Consider the following 23,993-nt stretch of genomic DNA (forward strand, 5'->3'; position numbering starts at 1 on the left):
CTATTGCCCCCATTCTATGAGAAAGAATTTAAGGGACATAGACAGGAAGTAATCTGCTCAAGAACCAAGCTTGAAAGTGGGAAAAACTGAACTCACACTCAGGCAACCTACCTGACTGCAGAGATGGGTCCACCTGCTGTACTTTGCTTTGAGATTATTCATCTCTGCATTACTTTCGGGGTAGGGAAAAATGTCAAGCATGGGATCCTGAAGGTCAGGTTTGCCTAATTCATTCCATTTTGAGCAACAAAGCTTTGTTTTATTATAAAAGACTTCTTAAATTAAGGAGGATGAACAGGGAGATTTAATAAGCCCTACCTGCTTAATTAATAATGTCAGAGAGGGAAAAGGTGAAATCCCAAACGTCTTTGAATTATGATTTGGCTAAAGGTCAATTTTTAATATAGAATCAAAACTCATGGTAACCATTCAGAAAGATACAGCCTTCATTCTTTATCTGAAATATTTATTTAAAAAAATAATAGACATAGTAAGCCATGGGTGTTTCAGCCAGCCTCTGCCTCGCTTCTGATTTTTTAGCTGAAAAACCTGTTGTACAAACTAAAATTTTTGCTGAGAGATGTCATGTTTAAAGCTGATATAAAACAGAGCTGTTCTATTCGGAGCCTGGGACATCGACCACCCTTTTCTCATCCCTGCAACCTCACCTGAAGCCTTGCCACACAACTCCAATTTTTCAAAGCAGTTTAGAAAACTCTGCAGTAACTATCTGATAAGAGTTTGGCTGAGCAAATAGTATTTGTCTGTTAAATAGAGAGTGAAAATCTATGGGAACTAGTTAAAGAATTAAATTATCACCAAGTACTGTTTAAACCCAAACACAGAATAAAAACATACCAAGCATGCTTGGGTCTTTCTTCAGTTACTTAGAATTAGATTACCCTGACTTAATGTAAATGAGAACTGATTTTTTTTTTGCACTTCTGTGCCATATCCTTTATGATTATCAGTTTTACTTAACAACCATGGAGAGCAGGGGATGTCATTATTCTCACCTTACAGATGATGAAACTGGAGCTTTAACAGGGCACAGACATTTAAGATTACACAGTGAGCTAATGGAGACACCAAAACTGAAAGTCAGACAGCTGGATGCCAAACGACAAAGACAGCTCCAACAAGCCCCATAACAACTTAGGATCATAGCTATAACAACCAATGAATACATATTATAGAAACATGAAAACACCAATAAATAAAAGATAAATACTTCTTATACAGGAGAGTACAACAAAGGCTTGAGAGTACTCAGAAAGAACAGAGTAATTTTTAGGCACTTTAAGGTGCAGATTGCAGCATTAGATGTTTCTTTAGTTGATATTTACTTTACAAAATATCTTTTAAAAAGATGATTCACTTTCCATAAACAATGTAGAAATGTGATTTCTGTGTTTAGATAAAAAATATGAAGTGTTTCTTTACTTTTAAAATCTATAGAAGATTGTCACAGACCTATCATGTGTTTTTGAGCTAATAGAATTTTGCTCAAGTATTACTAAGGGAAGAGTTTACGAGTTTCCCTCACTGGCCAAAAATTGGATTGTGTGAAAAGGCAACTGAGTCGGCTTTGAGATTTAGTGTTTCCTGGTGTAGAACTGCTACCATCAAGCTAGATGCTCGAGGACTATTATACAGATAATATGTAGACTTTTAACAGATTGTCCTCTTCTCAGGCCTGAATATCTGGTGAAGAAAAAGGAGACCAATAGTAATACTAACAGTGAGGAATGGATTAGAAAGTTAATATTTAGCATGACAGCTAATTCAATATAGAAATGCTTTAAAATATGAATATTTTCTTTCTTTTGATTCTATACATTTTATCCTATGAGTATTTGGCCCATTATTAAATTCTCAGATGAAATGTTAAAACATGAGAAGTCTCTAAAATACATACTATTAGAGTTAGAAGAAAAAAATTTGAAATATCATTTTTCTTCCATTTGTATGCAGAACAAATTGCAGTTGTATGAACACCTAGCCTAGCAGGTGGTCTACGACCCAAAATGACAACATCCTTACCAGATGTTGAATCTCATGTAACATTAATTTGAGTGCTAATTGTTCTCAATTCTGTACTCATAAACCTCCACCTATGTCCAGAAAGCCTTGTGCTTCTGATGGATATGAAAGTTAATCAGATTATATTGTCCTTTGATAGAAAAGTAGAAATCATTTAAAAAATATCTCTTTTGCTCCTGTCAAGAAAGCTTGGGAGGAATAAGCCCTTTAATGCCTTCCTTTACAATTTATCAGGTTTGGAAATGAAATTTAGATGACTGTGGCTGAATTTAGTATTCAAAAGTCAGTTTTCAGGTATGACATGGTTCTAAGTTTTTAGACATTAGTATAGCAGAAGCTTTAAAAAATAGTATCAAAGGAAGATTACGTAGTTTACATTTCTTGCTAAAAATAATCTTTCCACTTCACCTTCTCCCACCAAAGATGTCCAGTTTTTACCAGAAGAGATTAGATTTCCCTTAATATTTTATTGTACCTTGAAATCTGGACTTACCTGGTGTTCAGTTGTTCTCTCTCTCAGTATCCCAAACTGTCTCTGTTTCACTGATATCCTTTTCAAGCATATACTCTTAGGAATTTCTGTATTTCTGAGGTTTCAGCTAGTATTTCCAACTAAAACTTTGGGTACCAAGGCTAGAGTCCCATATGCAAATTTTCACTAAGCTTAAACACACATTTCCAAATACCTTACAAGCTCTTACTACTTGTTCATCATCCCAAAAGTAACCTCAAATAGAGCAAATTTATTGCTCACAAGTGATATCTTATACTGCCCACAATTTCCCTTTTTCTTTCAGTTCAGCAGCACGTTATGTATTGGACAGACTTTCTTCATTCACTTATCATGGTTTATAAGTTGGAAGTCATTGTTGACTCGTCTCTGCTTGCTCCTTGACATGTAGTGAGTCTCCAAACTAATTAAATCTGCCCATGGCCATTCAACCCATACTGACTCCTTTCTTTGCATCATTGTTGCTATCACCTTGGTCAGATTTCTCCTTACACAGCATCTGAACAGCAGAAAGAATTTCCTGACCATAGGACTTTTAAGTATTGTTTTATGCCAGGGTCTCCCCATGAGCAGGTGAACATTTCTGGAACATCATCCCTCACTGTCACATCCTTTAGGAGCTCATTGCCTTCTTCTTCTCAGGAACTCAAGGCTTTCAGCCATGTGCGCTTCTTCGCAATCCATATTTTTCATGTTTTTCTTGTATAATTGCTTGTCATCACTTCTGTTGGTGTCACTAAGCTGCATGAGCCCAGATTTATCCCATCTCTGAACTTTCTTGTTGTTGTTTTCCCTCAGAAATATTCACCTTGCCTTGCATTTTTCCTTTATTCACTTTATTCCTGCCTACTTCATTCATGTTCTACCTTGTTCATGAGGAGTTTGCTGAATGTTTCAGTTTTCCCACTTAAAATTCTTTTGATTTTATTTGTATATTATAGGTATATAATATGATGACAGTAATCATTGGAAATTTGTACCTTGACATAATCTATCTTGGTTCTTATTTTTTCTCCATTACCCCGCCTGCCCTTCAGCACCTCTACCCCTCCCTATTTATAAAGACATTGTTCCCATTTTTTCATTTTCTCTTATTAATTCCATTCCCTTCTTTCCTTTCCTCAATCCTGCCTACTTTCCCTTCCCCTTTGGACCTTTTCTTCCTACTTCACAATCTCTATTATACCTTCTGATACTTATTTATACTTTCAGTTTCTCAAACACCAGAGAAACTATTCAGTATTTACACATATCAGTTCTATTTTTTTTCACTTAGGAGTATCTCCTCAAGGGCCGGAGATTTAGCTCAGTGGTTCTACCACCTGCCTTGCAAGTGCAAGGTCCTGAGTTCGATTCCCAGTACAAAACAAAACAAAACAAAACAACAACAAAACCCAGTGTATCTTCTCAGCATATCTTCTTCAATCCCCCATACAACAAAACAAAACAAAACAACAACAACAAACCCAGTGTATCTTCATAGGCATCTGAAATGAACAGATATTTCTCAGAAAAAGAAGTAGAAATAGTAAATAAATGTATGAAAAATATTCAACATAACTGGTCATTCAAGAGATGCAAATGAAAATAACACTGAGATTCCACCTCACCCCAGAAAGAATGGCTGCTGTCATGAAGTTAACCAATAACAAATGCTGGCAGGGCCATGGGGAAAAAGGAACCCTGCTCTACTTCTGGTGGGAGCGCAGACTGGTGCAACCGCTGTGGAAATCAGTATGGAGATACCTCAAAGAAGTAGGATTGGAGGTTCCCTTTGACCCAGCTATTTCACTGCTGGATATCTTCCCAAAAGAATTAAAAGAATCATCCCTCTTCAAATCTTTAAAAACAGTCCAGGCTATTAATTCCAGAGTTAATCTCCCTTTTCATGGGGCCCATTGTCTTAACTTCCAACAAATTTTAATCTTCTTGAAGGTCATATCCTCAAGTTAGATTTAGAAGAAATATATTTCTTCTAGAAAAGAAGATCACATCATCTCCAAGCTATATTCATGCCTCATGCACCTATCACTTGCTCAAGTCATATTTAAATGGAATCAAGAAACAAGCTTTTCCAAATCCCAAACACTTAATGATCCAAATGAGAATAAAACAACAACAACAACAAAATCAAAACTAATAAATATGAACAGATCCTGGTGTGATTTATTTTCTATCAATAAGATAACTTAGAGCTTTTTGTCAATAGCCTTTATTCTGGATTTTATCTAAACCCTACATGGATTCCATCCATATTATGAAAGGCAAATAAAATAAAATAATCTACCCTGGGAAACAGGGGAGAAGAAACTCAAATGAACACAGTAGTTTTGGTGGGATGGAATAAGTAGTTTCATTGACTGGTTGTACCCCTGCTTCAGCTTTCTGAAAAAAAGATGTGAACTCTTAGTCACAAAAGAAGATTATATTAATGGATTCTGGTTTAGTGAAACCATTGACAGCACCAGAAAATATCCACAAAAACATGAAATATTGACTGTAGATGAACAGATTCATCTATATATAGGGGGTAGTTGTATTTGTTATGAAGTTAAATATCCATAAAATAAAATTTGAGCTCTCTACAAATAAATCATGAAATATAAGTATAATTATCATCAGTATTTTTTGTTGGACACTCAATTATAACCTCAGCCAACAGATTGTGAATGAAGAATTCAAAGCAAATTTTAAAAAAAGAAAAATCATAGAAATATAAAAATTCCTAGAAATATGCAAATTTGTTAGTGTTCTAGCTTTCTACCTTCCTACAACTATATTTTTCCTCTCTATTTTCTGGTGTCCATGTCATTTCCCTGCCCTTTGTCCATAACAAAATGTTCTGACATTTTAGGCTAGAGCAAAATCTCATTTTTAAAGGTCCCAATTGTTCAGTGTGAGATGGGACCATGTAAGTTTTATATGACTTTTTTTTACTGATCAGTTTCAGAGTTTAGCCTCTACAGTGCCTGCATAGTGCCAACACTTTATCATTACCTCTTTCTCAGTCATTTCTGAGTTTTATCTTATACTCTTTTTTTAATGCCAATACATCTTTCTTGGAAGTTATCCACAAATTCACATCAGCAAGAAAATAGCAAAAGGCAGCAACTTTGTAGCTAAGTTATCATTATTGCTCTCCTTCATAAATAATGCTTTCTACTTGAAAAAACACAGAAAGCGTATTTTGATTTTTACATGTGATGTATGAGAAAGCTATATGTATAATGAATCCGTGTAAAAAATTATATGCTCCCTTTCATATTCATTATAATGTCAGAGTTATAGATGCAAGTGGAAAAATCGATTTTCATTCTTAAGAATCCTCACTTCTACTTCAGACTTCTGCTACTTTTTTGAGACCAATTTTGCACGTTAAAGTTTCTTTTCATAACCCATATAAAACCTCAGAAAGACAAATAATTCTGCAGGAATTTTTTATATACAGTTCATTTCTATTTCATTTAGAATTTTATCGATTCCAAAATGTGATGTTTAATCAACTGTATTGGATCTTTATTCTGGGTTTTATTACATTGAAGTTCCCTAATTCCACCCTCACAAAATAGATTTGAGACAATACAAATATTGCTATTCCCTTCAATACTTATTAGACTTCCTATTGGTGAAATAGCACAGTGTTTATATCATTCCAATAAACTCTTTGATTGCACTACATAAGAGTTGGAATAATCATTGGTTCTTTGGCTACCTAACATGCATTTTCCTCTCCCTCCTTTTATTTCTGTGGATAATTTTCTCTACTCCTCTCCTATGAGACCCAGTTGCCTTAAGTCAGTCATCCCACGGCATTCTGTTGACTCCACTTACTGACTCAACCGTAAGAATATGATGCAAGTTGGGTCAATGTGAAAGAGTAAGTTTAAGGAGTTGTGTGGAAGAGACAGCCACTGTTCCCAGGGGCAGTGTGATTTGAGATCTGCAATGATATTTTGGTGTTTATCATTACATTTAAGGACACGGGAGCAGTTGAGAGCATGGTACAGGTAGTGGGACGTCAGGTGAGCCTTCAGAATAAAACTGACTATGAAAACAGAGCAATAAGAGATGCTGAGCTGTACTTGAAGACAGCCCCATCTGTGGACACATCATTTATGTAAATCATTCTGTTCTACACTTTTTTCTGTCATTTGAGCTATGCTCCCTACCATTTGAAATCAAAGATTCTTTACAGGGGGGTTTAATTAGTAGTTCAGTATGTCTCCAAATAATATGAGATCTTTAAAATATTACAGCTGATATGTAAAACACATAAAAGCAATTCATATAGAATTTCTGGGAAGAATGTTCTCTTTATTCAAGAAAGATAATAGGTTTGGAATTGATTATTAATTTTTACAGCTAGTGTGAAGGTAGCAAAATTAAATATATTTTGATGATACCCTTTATGATAGTATTAGATTAATACTGACTTAAATTTATGCAGGTAGGAATATAAAATGATGTGGCCAAATGGAAAATGATACGGCTGTTACTCCAAAAATTAATTCGGTTATTCCTTTTCCCAAAATAACTGAAAGCAGAGGCTAAGATATTTGTGTACCCATGATCACAGAAGCATTATTCTCAGTAGCGAAAAGGTGGAAGCAACTCAAGTTTCCAATGGTAAATGAGAAGACTGGGTACATATTCTTGGGGTGTACTCTTTGTGAATGGACAGATTCTATATGATTCTACCTCTATAAGGCACCTACAACAGTGAAATTCAGAGCGATAGAAAGTAGAACGATGGTTTGAGGGGCTGGGGGAGGGAAGGCATCTGGGGAATTAGTGCTTAATCATTCCAGTTGGGGAAGAAAAAAGTTCTGGAGACATCATCCCAGTGATGGTTGTGAACAACAGTGAAAATGTATTGGATGCCACTAAACTGTATGCTTAAAACTGTCTAAAACGGTAAATTTCATATTATGTTTATTTTATCACAAGGAAATTAAAGTAAGGTGGAAATTAAATTCACGACAATGAACACCCCTGGAATAGAGGAGGGAGGTTAGGATCAGGAAAACCTTGAGAATTTCAATTATACTTTTAAAGTTGAGGTCAGAATTATGTAAGTGTTCCTTATGTTATTCTTCACATCTTTCAATGCACTTGAAATATTACAACATGAATAAATAGGAGCTGCTGGTTCTTGTAATATCAGAATAATTCAGGACAACTCTCTTTCTGAACACAGCTGAAACCCCTAGAAGAAATATGAAAAGTACATCTTTCTAAAAGCACCAAAGAACCTGAAGAATTATTTGCAGAGATGTGAGAAGAGATCCCGAGTGTTGCAGTTTCCTAGAGCATTTTTGGTCTGAAATAAATGGCTCCAAAGATGAACAACGTGGAGACCAGGACCTGCACCTCAGCAATGGAGGTGAGCGGGACAGAGTTAAGCCAGCCTCAGTGTCAGTGATCTCACTGACCGATCCTCAAATGTGAAACCAGCCTTAACTTCCTGTCATAAGTGGACTTGTTCTTGAAAATTTATTTTTTGCTAGTTGCTAGTAAAGAAGTTCAGTAACCTTTTGTTTAGGATTGCTGCATCTATGGGCATGGGATTGAACTTATTCACTGACAGGGGCCTTAATCACGGGAAGTGAGACTGGTTTAATCACTTCCCCGTCCTCTCCATTGCTGGGGTGCAGAATTGATTCTCCAGTTTCAGCTAGTTGAGCTGAGCATTGTTTAATGCATTCCATTATGTGTGTGATATTTCACAATAAGACTCTTTCTTAAAAGAAAACAAATAAAAGGAAAACCAAACCAAAACAAAAAACAATAAATTGGAGAGGGCTCTACTTTAGCCGTAAAGTGCAATGATTATCTATGGACTGCAAGGTCAACAAGAAACACTCACTGTGAGCCAAGTATTTCAGGAGAAATAAACAGAATTTATATGCTGTATATGCAAATCGAGATAGATTTTTAAAAGCAATAACACTATAAAAATAAACATTCTAATTGTGTGCAAAATTGACTTTAAAACATTTAGTTTAAAATTGAGAAAGTAGAGTTTTTTTTATATGATTATGAATTCAGTCTTTAGGGATTTGAATGCTCAGCTGCATGATTAGTGATGAAATATAATGCCACAGAGTACCTGCATTAGATAGCATCGGAAAGGGATTCAGGTTAACATTTGAGTATTTACCTCACCACTCTTATCCTTGCTTGGAAATGGTCTATGGGCTTGGTTACACAGATCGGGGGTAACTGGTGATGGTTAATAACCCGAAAGACTGGAAAGGACACAATTTTGTTACTGGAGAGGCTCACCTATCTGCGAGGGAATAACTCTTGGGAGTGCATGTGGAGAACTTTGAGTGGGAAAGGTGTCTCTCTGTGTGCATGCACTTTACAAGGTTTTGCTGAGCATTATGGATATAATAGCCATACAGCTCTCTGCTTTTGGTCATTCCAACTATTCCTCCCTACCCCTACCCACTGGATGGTTTTCAAAGACTATATAAATAGTCTTTTTTTAAATAGTCTTTTTCAAAGCAATAAATAGTTATATTACTTCTACTTATATTTGGGCTATTGACTGATGTTTCTTTAGGCATAATGTTGATTGCATTTGGATGGATTCTATAAGAATACATAGAGTAGGAGCCTTCAGAGGTCCAAGGAGGTTCAGGGGAGGAAAAGCTCGACACCAGAGGGAAACAGTGCTGTAATCCATTACTGCAAAGGACAAGCCAACTGCTAGATTTGCTGTATCTACTTGCATTAGATACAGTAGTGCCGGTATGGCACATTTCACACTGAGAAGACTAACATTTTAATGCTTTAAGAGCAAAGGTTTCCTTCCCATATGTGAAGGGCTATTTTTTTTTTAACTACGGAAATGATTCTCTGATTTTACAAAGAGTTCTGTGGTACAAATATAAACTGATTTATCATCTTTGTAACTAATCTGGCTGTAACTCTTTTCTAATAATACCGGGGATGCTGGCTTTTCCATTCTATAACTTTTCCATTTGAGATAGCGAGTTACATAGAGGAAAACTCGTGATCATGATAAAATCATGTAATTTAGAGGAAAAAGAACAAAATGAAGAATTTTAACTTCAGGGTGTAGAGAACATAAGAATGTATTATTCTCACTATTAAATGATGACTGAACAAGAATGAGGTTATAAATTTCAGTGAAAACAATTTTTAAAGGTCTATTTTTAAAACAATATATTATTCCTCTGATCATACATATTTACTCTTGGGAGTAAATTTCACTGAAAAGACAAAATATGACTCTATCTACCTAAGTATTAAAGTAATTGATATCTGATCTAGAAAACTTTCCTATTAAACATTGCTAAGCACAGATCCATTACTGAATATTTATTTATTTAGCAAATAAATCTTGATGTTTTCATCAAGAGGAGACAGGATCTGCTTAGTGAATTACTTTATTATTATTAAAATACAACCATACAACCGTAAGAACTATGCAGCATTGCATTATTTCATTGGGATATATGAATAAAAATCACAAGTAAAATCTTTATAAATGAAAACATAATAATTCTGTGGCTGGTGAATTATTATTTGTTTTATATACCTTGACTACCCTGCATGAATCAAAGGAGATTTTTCCTTATATAAGAAAAATGGATAGCTGTAATATAAAAAAGTCAATTGTTTTTTTCTCCATGAAGCATAATACTATACAGCTTTATTATAATACGACTTTAAGATTTTGGTAAGTCTCACCATATCTTTGAAACCGAAAACAATGCACAGCAAGTTCCTGAGCATATAAAATCCAAGGTGTCCTGCAACAAATTTGAATTTCAACACTCTGTCATCAGTCTTACAGAAATCATAAGGGCAATCTTGGTAACTGCCATTTGAGGATGAGTGAGTCTTATGTTAAATCACTCTGTAGCTAATTTCTAATTTGGTTGGCTCATTTCTATAAAAATATTAAAATCGGGATCTAAATTTCAAAATGAAATAATTTTTAATTTTTTCCCTTGGTATCCGTTTTTATGCAGAAATCCCCAACAGAGGTAACTGTGAACTGTGGGCTGGCCTGAGGGGACACACAGCCTGGGGGAACTGCTCCCTGCTCATCACCACCACCCTGCCAGCCACAGCTGGGCTTGCAGCACTGGATAAAGGTGACCTGGAGTTGGGCAGAGTTTCTGAGTTGGAAGTTTGTTTGCCAGCCTCCACTGGCAGAATTAAATGTGGTAGCCTCCAAGTTTTAATGATAGCAACTACTTCTTCAGTGAAACTTTGATAGCCAAATTCCTCATCTGAGATATTTGAGATATATGACCTTCAACTACTGGGGGCTTATTTATGTGCTTTGAATAAACTAGGCATTCTTACATATGGCCTCCATTTCCCTTGTTGCAATGAAAACTACATAATTTTCCTCCCTCCCTCCCTCCCTCCCTCCCTTCCTTCCTTCCTTCCTTCCTTCCCTTCCCTCCCTCATTGCCTCCCTCCCTCCTTTCCTCCCTCCCTCCACTGTGATACTGGCAATTCATCTGTCTATGAGTGGGTGAACATGAGGTAGAAAAGTACAAACTCTAAGTGTTTTTGAGGATGCAGTTGGTTGCACGGGGTGGAATGTTCGGTCACTAGAATGGAGTGGGCAGCAACTTGTGTGCATTTGACATGGAGTATGTAGTAACGATACAGCATTTTATGTTTGCACACACCTGCTGTATTATTGTACAGTACTCTGGTTGCACGAATATTTATTACATAAACTACAAATGTGATAAGAATCCTCATTTTTGAGAAGTGCCAAGAAAACAGTGACTCTTTTTTTTTTTTTTTTTTTTTTTTTTTTTTTGATGTAGTAACGACAGCATTTTATGTTTGCACACACCTGCTGTATTATTGTACAGTACTCTGGTTGCACGAATATTTATTACATAAACTACAAATGTGATAAGAATCCTCATTTTTGAGAAGTGCCAAGAAAACAGTTACTCTCTTTTTAGGATCATGTATTTACATGGCAAGTCTTGATTCTCATTTTTTTCCCCTTACCTCTGCCCTCCCTACACCCCCTCCTCCCCTCCCCATCTACAAACACTTTATTTTCATCTTTTCATTCTCTCACATTTTTTTCTTTTCCCTCTTTGTTCTTCCCCTACGTATCACACCTTCCCTACACCTTTAGCTCCTTTCCTCCCATTTCTAAATGTCAGTAATCTTATTAGAATCTTATGCATTGTTGCAGAATATTCACACCAGGGAAACTATTTGGTATTTACACATGTGGGACTTATTTATTTCACTTAGGAGTATATCTTCAATATGTATCCATTTTCCTATGAATGAATCTATTCTCTCGCTCTTTATGGCTGAGTAATATTCCATTTTATAGAAAAACCACAACTTCTTTATCCAGTTTCCAACGGATGGGCAAATAGGTTGTTTCCAAGATTTAGCTATTACAAACTGTGCCGCTATAAACATGGGTGCACATACTTCTCTGTGATATGATTCTTTTAGTTCTCTTGGAAAGATACCCAACAGAGGGATGGCTGGGTCAAATGGAACCTCCAGTCCAAGCTCTTTGAGGTATCTCCATATTGATTTCCATAGTGGTTGCACTAGTCTGCACTCCCACCAACAATGGAGGAGGGTTCCTTTCTCCCCACAACCCCGCCAACATTTGTTATTGTGTGATTTCTTGATAGCAGCCATTCTTTGTGGGGTGAGGTGGAATCTCAGTGTTGTTTTCATCTGCATCTCTCGAATGACCAGTGATGTGGAACATTTTTTCATATATTTTCTTGCTGCTTTCACTTCTTTGTATGAGAAATGTCTGTTCATTTCGGATGCCCATTTTTGGATCGGGTCTTTATATTTGGGGGGACTGATTGTTTTGAGTTCTTTATATATCCTTGATAATAGTCCTTTGTCTGAGGTACAGCTGGTAAAAATTTTTTCCCACATTGTAGATTGTCTCTTAGTTCTGCTAATGGTTTCTTTTGAAGTACAGAAGCTTTTTAGTAAGATGAGATCCCAGTTGTTGATTCTTTCTGCTAGTTCCCGTGCTACTGAGGATTTGTTCATAAAGTCTTTTCCTATACCAATGTCTTCCAGAGTTCTGCCTAACTTACTTTCCAGCAAGTTTAATGTTTCTGTTTTAATATTTAGATCTTTAATCCATTTGGATTTTAATTTAGTGCATGGCGAAAGATAAGGGTCTAATTTTAATCTGTGACAGGTTGATATCCAGTTTTTCCAACACCATTTATTAAAGAGGCTATCTTTCCTCCACTGAGGATGGTGAGCTCCTTTGTCGAAGATGAGGTAGCTGAGTACATCTGCATTTGTTTTTGTGTCTTCCAGTCTGTTCCATTGATCCTCAGGCCTATTTCTTTGCCAGTACCATGCTGATTTTATCACAGTGGCTTTGTAGTATAGTTTCAAATTGGGAATTGTTACACCTGGTGCCATGTGACTGTTGCCTATAATGGCTTTTGCTATTCTAGGTCTCTTGTGGTTCCAAATGAATTTTTGGATTCTTTTTTCTAGTTCTGTGAAATATAGTGTTGGAATTTCAATTGGCATTGCATTGAATGTATATAGCAGTTTCGGTAGTATGGCCATTTTCACTATGTTGATTCTTCCTACCCAGGAGCAGGGGATATCTTTCCATTTTTTTATATCCTCTTCGATTTCTTTTTTCAGAGTGCTGTAGTTTTCAGTGTAGAGATCTTTTGTTTCTTTTGTTAGATTGATTCCTAGATACTTCATTTTTTTGGATGCTATTGTAAAAGGAATTTTTTCCCTTATTTCTCTTTCTGTCTGTCTGTTATTTGTGTATAGAAAGGCTATTGATTTTTGGGTATTCACCTTGTATCCAGATACTTTACTGAATCTGTCAATTAAGTCTAGAAGTTTTTTGGTGGAGTTTTTTGGATCTTCAATGTAGAGTATCATATCATCAGCAAATAATGATAGTTTAACTTCTTCCTTTCCTATCTTTATTGCTTTAATTTCTTTCTCTTGTCTAATTGCTGTGGCTAATGTTTCCAGAACTATATTGAAGAGAAGTGGCGATAGTGGGCATCCTTGTCTTGTTCCTGATTTTAACATGAAGGTTTTCAGTTTTTGGCCATTCAATATGATGTTGGCTGATGGTTTTTCATAAATAGCCTTTATTAAATTGAGGTATAGACCATCTATTCCAATTTTTTGCAGGGTTTTTATCATGAATGGGTGTTGAATTTTATCAAATGCTTTTTCTGCATCTATTGAGAGGATCATATGGTTTTTGTCCTTGACTTTGTTAATATAATGTATTACATTCACTGACTTTCGTATGTTGAACCACCCTTGCATCTCTGGAATAAATCCGACTTGGTCATGATGGATGATCTTCTTAATAATCCTCTGTATTCTGTTTGCTAGTATCTTATTAAGGATTTTTGCATCTATATTCATTAAGGAGATTGGTCTGTAGTTCTCCTTTTTGGTTGTATCTTTCTCTGGTTTGGGAATCAGAGTGATACTTGCTTCCAGGAATGAATTTGGAAGTATAGCTTCTCTTTCAATTTCATTGAAAAGTTTGAAGAGTAATGGTAGTAGTTCTTCTCTAAATGTCTTGTAAAATTCAGCAGTGAATCCATCAGGGCCTGGGCTTTTCTTTGTTGGTAAGTTTTTAATTACATTTTCAATTTCACTGATTGTGATTGGGGTGTTTAAAATGTTTTTATCTTCTTCGTTCAACTTTGGTAATTCATAAGTATCTAGAAATCTGTCCATTTCTTCTGTGTTTTCCATTTTATTAGAGTACAGGTTCTCAAAGTAGGTGTTCATGATCCTCTGGATTTCTTTCGGATCTGTTGTGACTTCGCCTTTTTCATTAAGAAAACAGTGACTCTTGTAGTTCTGATCTTCTACGACTCACTTCTCCAATGAAACTTTGATAAGTAAATTGCTCATCGAAGATGTTCCCCATGGGAGAGATATCTAGGTGATAAAGGAAACACTCGACCTCTCTTTCCATGCTCTGTGCCCTCACTTTCAAGTGTCTGGGGGAAAAAGCAGCCACACCTCTAAAACTGTGCATATAAGCAGCAATAGTTTTTCACCTTTATCCCAGAACATGGTTTGGGGAAAATCCTTTGCTTCTTTACAACAGAGACAAATAATGTCACCCCTTCAATAGCTTGGTGCTGAAGCACTGTTTCCATAGAGAACGCTACTTTACCAGCTTCGTGAAATTTAAATTCTAGGCTGCTTTCTCTACCTCCTGTTCTCCCTCCAGAGGCTGTGTCTTTCCCTCTAGGTTCTCATGTCGCACTGTCATACTCTAGCAATTACTAATTATAAAATAACAGAAACAATAATTACCAACTTATAATTATCTTCTCTTCCAAGGTAGAAGATCCTTTAGCATGAATCGTCTTGCCAGCAGATCATAATTCATCTTGATAATGGGTTTGATGGAGTTACACGAGACATGAGTCGGGCTCATTAATGTTATTATTGTTTTAAAAACTCTCAGTAGCAATAGTACTTCCTAAGCATTAATTAATCGTCATGACTTCTCTTTGAAGTGGGTTAAATATAACTAAACTCATTCTACCAGAAGAGAATCTGGCAAACTAGTGATCTCAATGAACTCCTTTGTTACCAATGGATCTGAGTAGAAATGGAAGTGGCTGAAGTGGACTTATTTTGTTGATGTGAGCCCCCTTTAAACAAAACACCCTTAAATATTCCTAAAAAATAAAAACTGTAGCAATTAACAAACTGAGTTCCGAGGAATTTTTAATCTACTTTCTTCTAAAATGTTCAAGCTGAGGAAATTGTCATTAGTGGCAATTATAACACACATTCTTACTTGCATTCTTCTCTTTTCTTTCTCTGTGCTCAGCTCCCTGTGTTCCTTAGAGATTTATTTTTTCCTACTGGCTGGATTTATCTAGTATCTTCTCCCTGAAGAACTTGAGTCATGGTGGAGAAAAATAAGACTCCACAGGAGCTACATTTAATGCTTCCATTGCAGGGAGACAGTGCAGCTGTATGGCAAGGACATGGGTTCAAATCCATGTCCAATCTGCTGTGCATCTTTGAGAAAGCTTTTTGTAACTGTGTGTTTTTCCCCAGGGCTAATCACTTTGCCTCATAAATTATAGAAGTATCAAGACATGATATGTGAAGTGTATGGCACTTTAAAAGTGATTATTTGTAGAGGATGTTATTAATCCTATAAATCAATGACTCCAATCTGAAAAAAGGGATTGGGAGGACCTTAATAAGAGGGTGTGGAATTAGCTGTGTGCATTTAGATATTTTTCTTAAGATGATAATCATTGATGTGTGGCTGTTCATTTAGTTACTTCTAAAGACAAAAAGAAGGAGGTAGGATATCAGTACGTGTCCTCCATGGTACTCTTGGTGTCCAGATCTCACTTGGATAACAACAATTCAAAATTATTAGGAAAGAGAGTTCTCAAGGGTGAGCTAAAGGTGGAAGGGAAGTAGATATAGTGGCATTGAGAAGGAAATCCATCCTCAGGCCATTGCTAGTGTAACTGATAAAGGGTGTTGAGAGAGATGACATTTATCATAGGTCTTTCCTTCATTTTTGTTTGAAACCTTAGATTTCTAGGTTCTATCCCTTTGCTTTTTAAAGATGGAAATGTGAAGGTACAAGAATATTGGACATCTAAGGCCAGTCCTACCTAAATCCCTAAAAATAGCTTCTCATTTCAACAGGTCAGATTAAAACAGCTTAACCCTAAAACAGAAACAACAAACAAATCAGTTACAAAGGGCCTGTATTTGTTTCAGGGAAGTAAAGTATCAGCTGATAACTTCCAGGCATTGAATCTTACCTGTGTAGATATACTCTGCATACGCAGGATGAGTTTTTGTGAACACCTCTTTCACTTTTTCTATTTTATCAGCTCTTATTTTTGTTGCAAACGGTGTATACATAACTGAGAAAGATTCCGTTCTGGTGATGGCTTCTTCAATCATGGCCTAAGAGGAAGCAAACAAATTATTTGCCATCAATAACAATATATAACTTTTTGAGAATTAAAAAAATCCCCATAATTACCTTTGTGGATGATTTGAAAATCTATATACTGTACTGCAAATATAACACATTTTGATTTTGAATAATCATTAGAACAAAATAGTTAATTAGTTCTGGAAATATTATTTTATATTAAATCCATTTAAGTGAGGAAAGTTTGTAAACAGGCACCTCTACACTGACCTTATTTTGAGATAAAAATAAAAATTATATTTTTCAAGGTGTCATGTTGTTTAGTTGATTTAAAAAAAACAAATTGTCAGTCCAGTGTTATAATTGACTTACTGATAAAAAATTTATACAAAAGTTGTTTTCCTTAAAAAAAAACTATTGACTCTGTACTTCAAAAGAAACCATTAGCAGAACTAAGAGACAATCTACAATGTGGGAAAAAATTTTTACCAGCTGTACCTCAGACAAAGGACTATTATCAAGGATATATAAAGAACTCAAAACAATCAGTCCCCCCAAATATAAAGACCCGATCCAAAAATGGGCATCCGAAATGAACAGACATTTCTCATACAAAGAAGTAAAAGCAGCAAGAAAATATATGAAAAAATGTTCCACATCACTGGTCATTCGAGAGATGCAGATGAAAACAACACTGAGATTCCACCTCACCCCACAAAGAATGGCTGCTATCAAGAAATCACACAATAACAAATGTTGGCGGGGTTGTGGGGAGAAAGGAACCCTCCTCCATTGTTGGTGGGAGTGTAGACTAGTGCAACCACTATGGAAATCAATATGGAGATACCTCAAAGAGCTTGGACTGGAGGTTCCATTTGACCCAGCCATCCCTCTGTTGGGTATCTTTCCAAGAGAACTAAAAGAATCATATCACAGAGAAGTATGTGCACCCATGTTTATAGCGGCACAGTTTGTAATAGCTAAATCTTGGAAACAACCTATTTGCCCATCCGTTGGAAACTGGATAAAGAAGTTGTGGTTTTTCTATAAAATGGAATATTACTCAGCCATAAAGAGCGAGAGAATAGATTCATTCATAGGAAAATGGATACATATTGAAGATATACTCCTAAGTGAAATAAATAAGTCACACATGTGTAAATACCAAATAGTTTCCCTGGTGTGAATATTCTGCAACAATGCATAAGATTCTAATAAGATTACTGACATTTAGAAATGGGAGGAAAGGAGCTAAAGGTGTAGGGAAGGTGTGATACGTAGGGGAAGAACAAAAAGGGAAAAGAAAAAAATGTGAGAGAATGAAAAGATGAAAATAAAGTGTTTGTAGATGGGGAGGGGAGGAGGGGGTGAAGGGAGGGCAGAGGTAAGGGGAAAAAATGAGAATCAAGACTTGCCATGTAAAGGTACATGATCCCAACAATGAATGTAACTGTACTGTATCCCTAAATGTACCAATAAACTCAATTAAAAAAAAAAAAAACTATTGAACTTTCTGAATTTAAGTATTTTCTATAAAAATCATAGCAATGCTAGGAAATCTTTTTGGAATAAGAGCCTTCTAAGCTTCCCTCTGGATCACAAGAAACAGTTAAGATGGTTTCAGCTTTTTAAGAATTTCTTTAAATTATACTGGGTCATGTATCATTCTTGGTAAAACCCTGCCATCGACCTGAGCTTCCTGTTGTTTATTTTTTTCTCTTTCATTGAGTTTATTGGTACATTTTAGGTATACAGTGCAGTTATATCCATCACTGGGAACTTGTACCTTTACATGACAGGTCTTGGTTCTCATTTTTTCCCCTGTCCTTGCCCTTCCTTCACTCTCTTTCTTATCCCCTCCCCATTTACAAACACTTTATTTCCATTTTTGCATTTTCTCACAGTTTTAAATATATTTTAAAATATTTTTCCCTTATTACCTTTCCCCTACCCTTCCCCCTTTGAGCTTCCTGTTTTAAATAGGACCATTGATTGCTATTTGTAACAATCCAAAATTAAAGTTATGTAAAGCTTTGAAAGGAATTTATTCTTTTCTGAAACTTTCTAACAAGGCTTGGATGTTCAATTAAGTATGTCTATACTTAACTGGTTTTTCTGAAAATAGTATAAAATCATATTCTTTAAAATCCTGTTTATTCATAAGAACAAAAATTTTCCCTGACAACTAAGAGTACCAATAACCCATCAGAAAAAAAGTAGTAGATTTGAGTTTTTAATAGAGGAAAAAAATGCTTAACAGACAACAATTTACAACAATTTATATTATCATCATCATAGTATTTTGAAATCATTTCTTGTTGAGGTTAAAAGCAACGAGGAGTTGATTTTAAACTTAGTAGCCTAATGACATATTCTGTATTTCTCAGTGACTTCAAGTGGACTCTATGATCATGTTATCTATAAAAAGAACTTTATAAACATTTTGTGGATTCGAAGGTCCTCCTTTCTCTGACACTACTTGAATTAGAAAATTATGTAAAATTAATGCAGAGCAAATTTCTGAATGAATTTCAATAGTTTCTTTCCCCGCCTCTTCCTCCTTCCTTCCTATTCTCCTCCTTCTCCTCCTCCTCCTTTTTTGTTCTTTCATAGTACAGAGGATTGAACCCAGGGCCTTTATGCCTAACTCCATCCCTGGCCCTGGATCTCATTAAGTGGTTAAATTGCTGAGATTTTACTGGAGTTGATCCTCCTGCCTCGGCCTCCCAGAGTGCTAGGATTATAGAGGCGCAGTATATACTCATTATAATGAGTTTCTGACAGAACTTACATTGCCTGTTACACTACCCTTTCCAAGTTCAAGGAATTGAAAGGGAATGAAGAATAGGGTTGTGAAGTCAGATGCACAGCCGGCTCTGAGACAGAGTTAGCAATGGGCTGCAAGTCTGTAGTGGGATCTGACTCCTGGGGCTGGATGCCAACTTTGAAGGCTAACAACAACAATGCAGGCAGCAAGTCTGGAATTCAGGGACGCAGATTAAAAACTCACACATGGTGTTTAGCACCAGGTACCAGTCCTTCACCAAAAATAAATACCCTTTATATGGAGCAGAAGAGCAACTCCTCTAGTGAGGTGCTTACACGTGTTCACTGCTGGAGCCAGTCGGGGGACGGCTTGTCCAGAGCAAGAGACTGAGTGGAGTGGCGAGCTCAAGAGGAATCCTCCTCCACACCTTAGCTTTAAGGTCGAGATCTGACTTTACCCTAAAATCTTTGGGCTATTGGTTCTCGTACGCACTTGTTAGGGCTGCCATGAAAGAGTACAGAAAGCCGAGTGGTTTGAGCAGCTGTGAGGAATTGCTCACAGTTTTGGAGGCTAGAAGTCCAAGGTCAGCATGGTCTGCAGACTGGGTTTCTTCTGATGTTTCATCCCTGGTGGATGCGCAGCTGTCTTCTCCGTGTGTTTCTAGGGCCCAACTCCTCTTCTTCTAAAGATGCCAGTTGTACTGGAGTAGACCCTACCATAAAGACCTCATTATAACTTGATTACCATTATAAAGACCTTGTCTCCAAATATGGTCTTATTCTGAGGCACAGAGAGTTAGTACTTTAGTGTACACATTCGAAGGGAAGGAGACCTAACTGAGCCCATAACGGTGTGCAACATCTGAAAAGCTTTTCTGTTGGTCTCTAAATTTCTGGGTGGAACGCACTTTGTCTTAGATTCTAGCTGCAAAGTTTAGTGATGGTATTTAGTCCTCCAGCTTGCTTTCAGAAAGACATTAACAATATCCCTGTCAGGCCAGGCTGGGAGAAAGCACTCTCTCCGTCCCATTTCTTTTCCAACTACTGGCAGCTGACGTGACTGCTCACAATTCAGCTTTGCTAAGCTATCTTGCAGCAGGGATGGCAAGACTCAGGCAGGCCCAAAAGCCTGCACCACTCTTTTGGAAGTGGCAGAAGTGTGGTTTTCACATGACGACTTGATTAGCTTGTTGAAAGCTCTGTACTCTTTTTTGGCTTAATGCTCAGGCCATACATCCCGGCCTTCACAGGGCTCTCCACTCAGGAAAACATACAGTGGAGAGCTGGCTCCCTCTCTTCCCTGAGAGCCAGTAGTGATGGTTTTTTTGTGGTTTCTTCTCTCCATCTTGAAGATGTGTAAGAAAGTGAATAGGGTGCGCATGTGATGCATGAATAAAAATTGAATTCGCCATGGAGATGTTTATTATAGTCCCAAGAAGAAATATCTTAGGAGAAAAGAGATTACAGAAAACCCTTGTACCAGATCTGGAAAAAAATCCAGTGTTTCTAGGTCTTTTTTCTTCTTTTTTCTAGAGATAGTTTTGAGCCTTTGAACCCGTCTCACAGTGCTTTTGTAAAGGAATAGAATAACAGCATATATTTTTCAGCATTGTTGATACATGATAAAAGAGGAAAAAATGTAATCTCCACACTCTATTAAAATACTGGATATATTTGACTGTTTAGGCTTAGTGACAAAGATAACAGATTTTTATTTTGTGATGATAGTAATTTGTAATTTAAATTTTATTTTTTAACGATGCTAAAAAGAACAAAAGTGTCCATAATTAATGGAGTGCCATGTGATGCTTCTTCAGTTTAAAGTTATGTGTTGCCTCAAATCTTCATCAGTTCTTTATAGTAAGATCATTCAATATACTTTCTTCTAGCTTTCTAAGATATTTGGTACAAAATCACAACAGCACATTAGAATTTTTCACTTCCACCTAACTGCAGCTTAGTACTCACTGACCAACCTTTTCCCAGCCTATCTGCAAATTTCTTTGCTACTTTCTTCAGCTTTTAATAACCATCATCCTACTTTCAATTTCTATAAGATAATCTTTTTTTTATATTTCAGATATGAGCAAGGTCACATAGCACTTGGCTTTCTGTGCCTGGTTTATTTCACTTAACATAATAATCTCTAGGTCCATCCATGTTTTTATAAAAAAGACAGGATTTCTTATATAGTTTTAAATTTTATGGAATTTAAAATTAGTCTCTCATATTTCACTTTCTGTTTTGAAAATTGTAACTTTACTTTCTGAGTATCTGATAGGGATTTTCCAGACTCTTGTGCTTGTCACTGACCTGGGCTGACGGACTGTAGTCAGAAGGGATATTAACTTTTTCTTTGTCTGGCCTAGAAATCCTACTTAGTGTGATCTGTTTTCTTTCCCTACCAGCTGCTTGAAGAAAGAGGACTCCCAATGTATGGGGAAAGATGGAGCTACATAATGGGAGCTGTAAGGGATCCCAAGTTGCTGGTTGTAGGAGAGTAGATGTCTTAAATTACTTCCTTATTGTTGAGACACAATACCAACACTCCTTTAATGGAGATAAGTCTTATTTTGGCTTGCAATTATAGAGGTTTCAGGCCATAGTTGGCTGCCTCCAAGGCAGGGCAGCATGGCAGAGGGGATGGCATACAAGGAAACAGTTCACGGTATGGCAGCAGGAAGTAGAGGGAGAGATCAAGAGCAGAATAGGGAAGAGATAGACCCAGGCCACACCTCCAGTGACCCATATCTGCTGAACAGATTCCACCTCTTAATGACAAGTCAGGTATAACCCCTCATAATCCAATCACCTCCCCAAAGCCTCACCTATGAGCACATGAAGCTTTGGGGGGACATCTAGACATAAGCCTTAATAGGAGGAGAACTAACCAGAGACAACTGATACGTTGGACTCCAGGGTGAGTGAGAAATCAAATTTTAGTCTTTTAAATTACTGAAATTTTGGACTTGTGTAGTATATCAATTAGTCTATCCTAATAAATAAATGATAATAAATGGGAATTTGAACCTCACTCATAATCCATTTTTATCTACTAAGCCTAACATATTATAAAAAAGTAAAGAAAAAAACATGGTGATAAATGCTTTTATAGGTGCTATTTCCTTTAATCCTCAAAAAATCCATTCAGGTAAGTGGATGCTTAGTGATTCAATATTATTTATGGTAGTGTTATTTTATTTTCAGAGTAAATGTTATTAAGTTCAAAGAAAATTTACTTTACTTGAAACTGTAACTGATTGAGATGGATACCTTTAGTCTTTAGTGACTAGTGTAACTTTGCAATTTTATTAATGATAAAATGTTGAATGATGGTATAATTTAGTAGAAAATGGGAGGCTACATTTTGTAAGCAATGTTTTTCAAATTTATCCCTATAAAATATACGTTGGTTTAATTCAGAAGATCTGTTACTTAAGATTTAGAATTAACCTTAAGAGCAAATTTTTCTAAATACCTTGCAAATTACTGTATCTTCCTGTATCTAAATATCTTACTATGAGACTTTACCTTGTATTATTTATGCAGTTGCTAGAATTGATATTTTTCTGATGATTTTATTAATATAATAGTATATGATAATAAAATATGTGATTGTTTGCCCCCCCATGGTTACATTTTAATACTGAAATATTAATTTGTCTTTACAGGAGATCTTTTATGAAACAACATTTCTAAGAATACTTTTCTAATGTAAGGGTGTATTTGTAGCTTCACTTGTATATTAGCTCAGTGATGTGAAAGTTATAGATATCTTCATGAATTTTAAGTTAGATATTTAAGTTTTATTTGCTTTGTCTGGAAACCACTAAAGATTATACGATCAGATTATTTGTACCAAGGCAAAGTGATTCATATATAGCTCTTTAACTTCTTTATTTTGTAATTCTTTCTGTTTAAAAGTAGTCATAATAGGGCTGGGGAGTTAGCTCAGTGGCACTCTGCCTGCCTTCCAAGTGCAAGGTCTTGAGTTCAATTCCTGGTACAAAAAAAATAGTCACAATAAATATCATTTTAAATTCTAAAGTGTTTTATTTTAATTTTGCAGTGCTAGTGCTATAGAATTTTTAAATATGTATGTGTGCATATATCCACATATAAATGTGTGTGTGTGAGTTTCTACCCCAAAGAGTCTGGTTAGGATTAGGGTCAGAGATTTGGCTACGTGACATTTGCAGTAAAACCTAAAATTTTCCCAGCAAGACATTTTTTTTCTGACCTGATAAAAACTTTTATTCTAAGCCATTAACTTTTGTGATGACTTGCTGCAAAACAAATCTAAATGACAAAATATTAAACTGTACAGTTTTCCTTATCAATTAGGATTCAGTTTGTATCACTTATAACCAAAAGAATACATATAATCAGTACCATACCTAGCATACTTAATATGCAGAGAAGATTACTGTGAACAACCTCCTCCATAAAACAAAATTCTTTTCAGTTATAATAACATAATAATCAGTAATATTTTTCTAAATTTTGTTTTAAAATAAATAATCAACAATAAAAAAGAAAGTTAAATTTTAAAAGATATATTCACATGCACAAGAACATCTCATGTAGGAACTAAAAAATGCAAATACCCAAAAAAATAGCACCGTTCATAGTTTGTATTTCACTGTTTTGTTTTGGTGGTGATGGCAGAGATGAGACCCAGAAACTCACACATGAGAAGCATTCGCTGTACCACTGAGCTAT

The 23,993-nt window shown here is 35.9% G+C and overlaps 1 protein-coding gene across 4 annotated transcripts in view; it reads right to left on the reverse strand.

Annotated features, from left to right (window-relative positions):
* Spata16 (spermatogenesis associated 16) overlaps positions 1-23,993 on the reverse strand; it is a 233,323-nt gene that overhangs the window by 35,895 nt on the left and 173,435 nt on the right. For all 4 annotated transcript variants that reach the window (XM_010632414.1, XM_010632415.1, XM_010632413.1 and 1 more), the window contains one exon: positions 16,387-16,534. In XM_010632414.1, the coding sequence (XP_010630716.1) occupies positions 16,387-16,534 (148 nt within the window). The remainder of the gene's footprint in view (positions 1-16,386; positions 16,535-23,993) is intronic.

The sequence above is a fragment of the Fukomys damarensis genome, unplaced genomic scaffold, assembly GCF_012274545.1.
Source record: "Fukomys damarensis isolate Sample0158 unplaced genomic scaffold, DMR_v1.0_HiC HiC_scaffold_12, whole genome shotgun sequence".
Classification (NCBI taxonomy): Eukaryota; Metazoa; Chordata; class Mammalia; order Rodentia; family Bathyergidae; genus Fukomys; species Fukomys damarensis.